This window comes from Magnolia sinica, chromosome 9, assembly GCF_029962835.1.
Source record: "Magnolia sinica isolate HGM2019 chromosome 9, MsV1, whole genome shotgun sequence".
NCBI lineage: Eukaryota > Viridiplantae > Streptophyta > Magnoliopsida > Magnoliales > Magnoliaceae > Magnolia > Magnolia sinica.
In genome coordinates this window covers 87,964,539-87,974,335 of record NC_080581.1, presented here as the reverse complement: position 1 = coordinate 87,974,335, position 9,797 = coordinate 87,964,539, and the positions used below count along the sequence as shown (strand labels likewise).

At 38.6% G+C, this 9,797-nt stretch overlaps 1 protein-coding gene across 1 annotated transcript in view; it reads left to right on the top strand.

Annotated features, from left to right (window-relative positions):
- The first annotated feature begins 3,689 nt into the window (after window positions 1-3,689).
- The window catches only part of LOC131255985 (subtilisin-like protease SBT5.3), a 33,686-nt gene continuing 27,578 nt past the window's right edge, over window positions 3,690-9,797 (top strand). Inside the window, exons 1-4 of the mRNA XM_058256955.1 lie at window positions 3,690-3,959; window positions 4,183-4,292; window positions 4,399-4,496; window positions 4,599-4,763. Coding sequence (XP_058112938.1) covers window positions 3,873-3,959; window positions 4,183-4,292; window positions 4,399-4,496; window positions 4,599-4,763 — 460 coding nt within the window. The 5' untranslated portion in view covers window positions 3,690-3,872. The remainder of the gene's footprint in view (window positions 3,960-4,182; window positions 4,293-4,398; window positions 4,497-4,598; window positions 4,764-9,797) is intronic.

Here is a 9,797-nt window from a genome sequence, read left to right as displayed (position 1 = left end):
CCTTTCCATGTGAATAAAAATATGCTAGCATGATTTGTGTGACTTAGCTACATGAGCACCCATACATGAAATGTTATTACATCATATTGAAAGGATGATTTATATGGCGGCCTTGCGGTGGTTAGTTAAATAAAATGGTTGAATAGTTTGTGTTGAGGCCCTGAGATGATCAGCTTGGATGATATTATTGAGAAGAATGAGAAGAGTGCACAGTTGTCACCTCTAGTATAGATCTTATATTGGGAGATGCATATTCTCCAAGGAATTCATTTAGGTTGGTACTAGCTAGGTCCTCTTCTGTTGTAGGTTAGGTGGAGATGAGCACAATAGGTTGGGTGCAAGAATCCGTTTACACTGTCGGGATCGGGAAGGGGAAGAGGTGTAACAAGCTTACCTATTGTCATGTGTCGAGTCACGAACAAGGGTAGAGAGATTTTATTTCGATTGCTGAGGCTGGGTAGGATAAAACAAATTTGATCCCCCCATTGTTGAGTTGAGGACCGAATGGGGAAAGGGCTGACACTATGTCTCACACTTGTGTAAAAGATGTTGGGTTGGACTTGTGTGGCATGATTGTGATCTATGTAAGGAAATGACATACTGTCCAAAGATGTGTTGTGCAAAAGGCGATAAGGTTAGCATTTGAATCTTGTTGAGTTGAGGACCAGGTAAGGTAAAATAAATTTGGTTCCTCCATTATTGAGCCGAGGACCGAATCGGGAAGGAGTTGACGCACCTAAACTTGACTTTTTTGGAAATGTCCGAAACTTGTGCGAAAGATGTCGGGTTGCACTTGTGTGGCATGATTGTAATCTATGTAAGGAAATGACAGACTGTTCAAATAATGTAGTTACCCTTATTTACACCTAGTTACAACTAGATACATCTAGTCACAATGAATTACTGTGTTATCTTAAGTTACACCCAACTACACTAAGATAACCCAATTACACCAAGTTGTTCCCATTTACACTCAAATGCACCAAGTTACACGTAATTACACTAAGTTACACCTTGTTACAGTCACGAATATCTACTTACACCAAGTAACACGTACCAACACTCGGATACAACTTGATACAAACCCTGTTGCACCAAAGTACACTCAATTAACCCATTAATGATATGTTACTATTGGGGATTTTTAGAATGCAATGGAAACTTAAACTTGTTAATAATTTTAGATTTTAATTAGGCCCTTTAAATCTCTATCTATGATATTATCAAGTTTCTATAATGCAAAATCACAAACAAATCGTACTTTGATTTGTGCCATTTGGTTGTTGCAGAATGTCGATGCTATCATTCTAAATTGGGAGCCACGAAAGCAAACTCCAAATTTGAATCAAACAAACAAAAGGTAAACGCAACAAAGCATGCATAGGAATAAACGATTTTTACGTGGAAAACCCTTGCAGGAAAAAATAACATAGGAACAAAGCGACAATAAAATCCACTATGAAAATAAATTACAAGGGATAGATCGTACTTACATATGCGAAACCTATCAGAAAACCCTTCCCTCACTTTAGAAACCTCTTCGAAACATTTAGGCTTTTTTAATCATACCCTAATCCCATATTACACCCATATTACACCCGTATTTACAGCATAATAACCAGAATATGAAACAAATCGTGCAATTACGCAAAACTCTGTAAGTTGTTAATTTAAGCATTTGTCAATCGACATCGATCGAGCAACCCTTGATCGATTGACAGATACATATTTGATTGCTCAAACATGCCAAAAGTTTTCAAAGAGTTTACAAGTATTTTTTGAAAATAGTTGATCACTCGAACCTTCGAGATCGATCGACCGAACGTATCTAAAATTGTCCAAAGACCAATCTGTTTAATCCAAGGTTCACTCAATCAATAAATCTAGTTATTCAATTGCTCAAGAGTTCATGTTTCAATAATGATTGAAGACATCCAGACAACAATAAATTTCTGGAGGTAACTAGTGGATTCCATATTGGAATATATGAACTCCTTATGCATATTTGTGGGTTCCCTATACCATATCCTAATGCAATTCTTTCTATCTAATCAATGATCTTGGTTACTAGATTATGGGCCCAAATCATCAAGAATTTGTAGGTGCAAAAGAGCACCTATCTGATCCATGGGGTCATAATGCACCTGTGTTAAAACACAAGCTCCATTTTAAGAGGAATCCCAAGTGGGGTTCATGTTCTCGTAATACATACTATTGATTTAGTCCCACTCTGGATTAAGAATACCCAAAATCCTGTCATATCGAAAGATGGAGTTCAGCATTAGCTTAAGATTATCCGATTGAGAATATTTTCAAGTCACTGTCTATCTATAGTTGGACACAACAGATAAGTGGTTTGGATTAAAGAACCATGGCCCATTTGTCAGAATCAAGAACCAGCTATATTGTGCTAAGATAGGGTCAACCAACATAACTTCATCCCACTTAAAAGTTATAAACCATCGATTACCATGATCTTTCCCCTTTCTAGTCTAGTCCAACTAAAGAAAGGAATTTTACAAATTACTACCTCATTAGTGTGTTATTTATATCCTAATGCCTTTTTCAAAATAAAAAATCCCACCCAATTAATATAACCAATTATCATTGGAGTACCCTCAGTTATATTTTTTAATGGAAGCCAGAGTTGTCGTCTAATCAAAGGGGTCAGCGGCTCAGGTGGGCGCCACCATGATATTTATGGTAAGTCCACCCTAACATATAAGTCCATCATCTCATGTTAGACCTAGGGCCCAAACATTAGCCCCACCTCTGATTTAGGCTGGTCACATCATTAGAACCAAGGATGGGCTTTATTTTTTGGTCCTCATGCCAAAATTTTTGTGTGACATCTAATGGTTAGAGTGGATTTCAAATAATCATTATGGTGGGCCTCGTACAAATCAAGAGTGGACATTCCTTTCCAAATCATTTTCTTTGGCATGGTCCACCTGAATCACATGTCCACAGAAATCATAAAATTCTCTTTTTCTAAATATATCAATAGAAACCTAGGAAAAGTTTTGAGAGGGAAGCCACCATCAATTTTTTTAAGGGGCCCACCATGATGTGTATATCCGGACATGTGATTGGGGGGGGGGGGCACCATTGAATTTTTAAGGCCCACCGTAAGATCCACTCCAACCATTAGAATCCACATTAGAATTTATGCTCGAGGCTCAAAAATACACCCATCAGTGATTCAGGTGGAGCACACTAAGGGAAACAATTTGGAGTATGTGTGTTTCGTATATAGTGTTTCCAATCATGTGGTCAGCTGAATTATGGACATGGCTTATTTTTGAGTCCTTGACCTAACATGAGGTGATGGACCTGGCCAGTTGGTAGAGGGGATTTTACATAAACATCATGGCGGGGCTCACCAATCGGCCCACCCAATTCTCATGGGCAATCCAACTTCCATTTGACTCCTGAACTCCAATGACAATTATTAAATTAATAAGGTAGCATATTGATAACCTTTTTGAAAAGGTACTAGATGTAAATATCATATTAATAAGGCAGCAGTGTCTTGTAAAATTCCAAACGAAAAAAGAAGAAGAGAGAATCTAAAAAAAAATCTAAAGACTCTAGTATTTTCTAAAATTCGAAAAAAAAAGAAAAAAAAAGAAAAAAAAGGAGAGTATAAAAGAATCAAAAGAATCATCAGCCCGAGCCATTTCCATCTGATAAAGCCCAAGAGAAATAGTACCCCACAATATTATTTTCTACATAAAAGAAGAGCTTTTGGACAGGGAAAGGATTTCCCACTACTTTCTGTTATTAAAGAAGTAAAAAGGTTTCAATACAAAGCGAGCTTTTAAAGACAGGGGAAGCAGAGGAGTGACAGAGAGAGGGAGGGAGAGGAATCAATGAAGATTGAGAGAATTTCTCTTTTCCTTCTTTTGATGTTGCTTGTCTTCTCAATCTTGCAAAGACCCATCTTTGCTAGCAGAAAGGCAAGCATTATCTTTTTTTTTTTTTTTTTTAATGTATGAAAGATATCAATAGTGCTTTAGTTGTCCAGATTTTGCTTTCCTGTTCAATTTTTATGATTTTTAATATAAATCTGAACTGAATTCTCTTCTTTTCGGTTTTTAATTTCATAATCTGATTTGGGCCTTTTCTTCTTTTTGGTTGTGATTTGAATTATGGTGAATTTTTTCTCTCTCTGTTTTTTAGTCTTATATTGTGTACCTTGGAGGACATTCTCATGGTCCGTCAGCTTCTTGGATTGATTACAAGCGAGTGACAGATTCTCATTATGAGTTTCTGGGATCTTTCTTGGGAAGGTGAGGAGTTGCAGTAATCATTTTCCCATTTCTATCTTTTTTACTTCTGAATTCCACTGAAGAATGTACTTTCTTATGTCTTTTCTTATTTTCATTTTTGTCACAGTAAGGAAAAGGCGAAAGGCATGATCTTTTACTCCTACACGAGACACATCAATGGTTTTGCTGCAAATCTCAAAGACGAAGAAGCAACAGAGATATCGAGTGCGAAACTATCTCTATATCTTCATTCCTCTGTTTTTCCTTGTTTTTAGTTAGTCTGTTGAGACTCTTTTCTATGTTCTCATTTGATTTTGTTCTTGGCAGAACACCCGAAAGTCATATCGGTTTTCTTAAACCAAGGAATGAAATTACACACGACTCGGTCGTGGAATTTTCTTGGACTAGAAAGAGACGGTGTAATTCCTGCAAAATCGATATGGCGAAAAGCTAGATTTGGAGAAGATGCAATCATTGGGAATCTTGACTCTGGTAATTTTAATCTTATATACTTTAAACTCTCATTGACCATTCAATTTATCATTTGAATCTTAAACCATTGCCATCCGCGAACATCAACAGCAATCAATCAATTCAACTCCAAAACATCTAAATCACCCCAACAAATATCATGTAGTAAGGAATCAAAAAGGTTCCATTATCAAAATTGTCTGTATTTTTATATGTATTTTCGTGAATCCAATTTTGATTTTCTCATGGTTGCATTTGGGTTTATTCATAAGGTAATAAAAGCAGATTTAGACAGGCTTAAATGGAGAACTCATAAAAATGTACTCTTTTACTGTAATCTCATGTTAGAGAGAGATAGAGAGAGAGAGAGAGAAATTCATCTCAATGAAGTCCACGTAATTAAACGTTTGGTCATTTTTCCACAGTTTCATGCTCTTGGGCATTTAAGTTGATGTCGAGAGATTCGATTTCATCCAATACCCATCTAATTGATTGTTTGACAGTTTCATGCATTTGGGGACTTGATTTGAGTTGCCCATGTGAAACTTTTCCACATTTTTCTTCAAAATGCTCTCTATTTCTCATGTGAGATATCCTTAACATACACTACATCAAGGTTGTTGAGGTTTAGGGCAGACAAGACAAGGAGGGCTTTCATCTTCAACCTCTATAATTCAAAGTTATTTTTTACACATCAATTTCTTTGTCTTGTACTTCACATTTGATCCCTTTTGATCCCATGTTTCAGATTTAATATAAAATCCCCAATGTAAAGCCTATGCTCTAATAACACTAGTGCGTAACTGCCACACGGTAGCACATAAGCAACCTTCGAACGAATCAAAGACGTAATAGATAAACAAAAAATTCAAGCAATCATAGAGAACACAAACTTTACATGGAAAAAAAAAAAACCATGGCACCAAGCAACAATGAATTCTCTATGAACAGGAAGTTACATGAGATGGGCAACTTACAAATTCGAAACCAATATTGCTTTTATGAGCAAATTTCCTTCCAAAACCCCAGCTCTCTCTTTAGCACAACGTGATTCTCCTTACAATAACCAAAACCCATATTAACAGGGCTATATATAGCCCACATACAAAAATAGAAACAAAAACTGTGCACCTATACAAAACCAACACGAACCACTGATTAAACCATCGATCGATCGACTTTGATCAATGATCTTCGATTGATCGACACGCTATGATCGATCGAATGGAACATGTCAAAAAGTTCTTGGAGAAAGAACTGATTTTTCGAATTATCTCGCTCACTCGAGCCTTGATATTCGATCAATCAAACATGCCCAAAACTGTTCAGAGACCAAACTGAAAAATTCAAAATTTTCTTGATCCGATCAACGTTGCTGAAGATCGATCAAAATCCCTGTATCTGCATCAGACTGAAGGCCTTCAATCAACACTTACAAGCATAACTGCATACCTACTTCGAAGATATGCAGAGCCTAACTCTAACAACACTAAAGCTGTCACTCGGCCTCCAGATATGCTTCCATCTTCTCTAGAAGAGAAATACGCTTCAAAGACCTGCACAAGTCTAAATTGCAGCAACATGCTTGGATTACTCCCCAATGGTCCAGTCCTAGCCAATTTCCCAAAAGATTTTAGTGGCATTATGGCCACAACATGGACAATCACAGCTTCTCTTTTTTGCACTCCCTAACAAGTCACAAGGGGGGGAAGATACATATAACCACTTCATGCTAAACCCTAAAGAGCCAATCCCCAATGGATCTCTCAGCCTCCTATATGAGGATAAATTGCATCTCATTGGTGGATTCAACCATCTCCACTGTCACTCTAGTCAATCACAAAGTATACGACCATCAATGTGGGGGGCTTGCAACTCTATCGCTTAAAGGGTCAGTTACAACCCCAAAGGACACTTGCATGCAAACTTGCAAGTATGTTGAAAATCCTAAAGATGTGAAGATTTTTCATGCTTTTTTTCACAAATTGAACTTAAAGTTGGATGGAATCCTACACTATGGTTATGCTAAGCTTTACGTCTAAGGTCGCGCATCGATCCAACATCAAATGACTCGGGAGTCACATCATCCTTGAGCCAAAGGCATGTCATACCACTACAAGCATTATACCCAACATTGTATAGTGACCAAGCATCACCTGAAATAGTCAAAGGCCATGCAATTACGGTTAACGCCACTGCCTGGGAAGCATATACTGTTGCACGTTCAACACTTATTACAACAGACATGGTTATGTAGAAGTGAAGAAAGGAAGACAAGTTCTTTTCATTCTTAAGATGTTCCGTAGTACATCGGGTCACTACAAAGCAAGTTGTTGACTCTATAAGCTTATAAAACCACTCTCGTGACAAGCTTAAAGAGCGTAAGTAGAAGCAAGTGTGCTGAAATAATAATCCCATGACAGATCTACAGGGCTACCAACACCGCTTCTGTAAAATCTTAATTATTGTGATAGCCCAGAAGCGTCGCACCAAGGGAAACCTAACACTAGTTGGACAACATCCTCTCTGGCAAACCCGTCGAGTCTCTAGCCATTTGCTTTATGGGAAGACATAAAGAACCCTAGTTGGTTGAGTGAACTCATTAGTCCCTCATAGGCATGAGGAAGAAACCTACATTGAGCTATGCTTTATGAGGAAGAAGCCTACATTAGGTCAAATTATACATTCTCCTCGGATCTCAGACTTGTGCCGCTACAAGGCATCTGCCAGAGTAATCACACAAGCATGTGCCACCACCACTGCACAAGTCTCCCAAGACTGCGACTTCTCCCGTGGAGTCTTAATTAACAGCCCCACCAGTGCTACTCTGAGCCCTGATGGGACCTAGCCCAAGGTCCTCTACTCCTAAAATTGACTTGCATCCAAGGTCCTCCGCGCACCTCTTTTGGAGCTTCAGAATGCGAGCTGCTCATGACTACCTTGAGCTCCTACGCCATCTCTCATACCACATTCCACGGCACTACTCACACCATGCACCTCTTGTAATAACCTTTGCTGCATCTCGCGTCCTCATTTTTTCCAATGCTAACTAGAGTCCTTTCTCCTACACTAACGCCATAAATCTAAGGCTTCAATTATATACTTTTCAAATAAGAATTACAAGAAGAAAAAAAAAAAAAAAATTCCAATGAACCTTATTATTGGAATCTCAGGTCATGAGGTTGTATTGATATTTCCAGTACTTCATTTTTCTGTGGACATAAATCTCATCTCCATCTTTGTTCACAATACTTTTTTTCTATCCAAACCTTTATTTAAAGGATTCTCAATATTTTCATTGGATCTTATAAAACCAAAAGTTAATACACCATTATGTAGTGTGACTAATTAAGTGGGGTTTGGATGTATAAGTATCATTGTTGGGGGCCTTGCACAAAACCTTAGGATCTAGCCTCCTAAAACAAACTAGAATTATGGAATAATAATGCAATGAACTAAATCAAAACATAAACCATACCACACCAGGGATTTTTATGTGGAAAACCCTCAAAGAGGTAAAAACTACGGGACCTCGTCCAGATCAACAATCCACTATAAAGCAGAACGTTACACCTAATCACAAGCACACACCGCTTGGATCAAACCTTCTTCACTCATGCAGGAGTGGATAAACAATAAGAGAACAAAAGAAAAACAGAGAGATCTCACCAATCACGAGGACGTAGAAGCGCTGAGACATGGACTGTAAAGTAGATTACCTCTACGAGCAGAATCTCCCTTCCACAAGATTCCTCTCTCTCTTTTTCTCTCTCTCTCTCACCTTTTGATAGCCCTAAACCCTCTTAGAGTACCTTTAGGAAACCTTAGAAAACCCTGGAATACACCCCAATCCCGCATACACCCCTTTATATAAGAATAGAAAGAGGTAGAATCCAAATAGGAAACAAAATCCGCAAAATTTGCGTTTCCGCAATCGCATCTGCGAAAATCTTCAATGATATTGAAGGTCTCTCGATAACAGCTTCGATATCATCTAAAGGTCTCTCAATGATATCGAAATAGGACCAAAAACTATCCAGCAACCGGGGGTGAAAAATTCCAACAATTATCAATGTCATCGAGCCACTCTCGATGACAGCCTCGATATCATCTGAAGGTCTCAATGATATCGAAACAGGACAAAAATTATCTAGCGACCAGCGTTGAAAAATCCTGCAATTATCGATGATATCGAAACTGGTTCGATTTCATCGAACCCAGCAATGAGGAGAAAATCTCCATCAAATCTCTCCCTTTTCGACTTAGGAGGAATCCACCTTCTTTAAGCCAGATCGGTTTCTAAAAACCTCAAACTTGCCCTTGAGCAAAGCCTTGGTCATCATGTCTGACCCATTATCGTCTGTGTGGACCTTCTCAAGCTGTAACACCTTCTGTTCCAAAGTATCCCTGATCCAGTGATACCGAATCTCTATGTGCTTCGACTTGGAGTGCTGACTTAGATTCTTGCTCAAGTGTATAGCACTTTGACTATCGCAATAGACCACGTGTTGATCCTGCTTCAGGCTAAGATCCTGTAGGAGCCTCTTCATCCAAAGCTTCTTTTTACATGCCTCTGTGACTGCATTGTACTCGGCCTCTATTATCAACAATGCTACGACCTTTTGTAGCTTACTATGCTAAGAAACCGCTCCCCCTTCAAACGTGAACATGAATCCCGATGTAGACTTCCTATAGTCTATGTAACTTGCCATATCTGTATCTATGTAGCCCTCTAACACAGGTTTTTCGTCACCATAACATAAGCTTAATCTAGATGAGCCTCTTAGATACCGCAATATCCACTTCACCGCTTCCCAGTGTTCTTTGCCAGGATTGGCAAGATACCGACTGACAACACTAACCGCATATAATATATCTGGGCATGTACACACCATAGCATACATCAAACTTCCTACCGCTGATGCATAGGGTATCTTCTGCATCTCTTCCACCTCTGCCTTCATCTTGGGACACTGCCTGTTGCTCAATCTGAAGTGACCATCCAGTGGAGTACTGACCAGCTTCGCTGCATTCATATTGAACCGCTCTAGGACT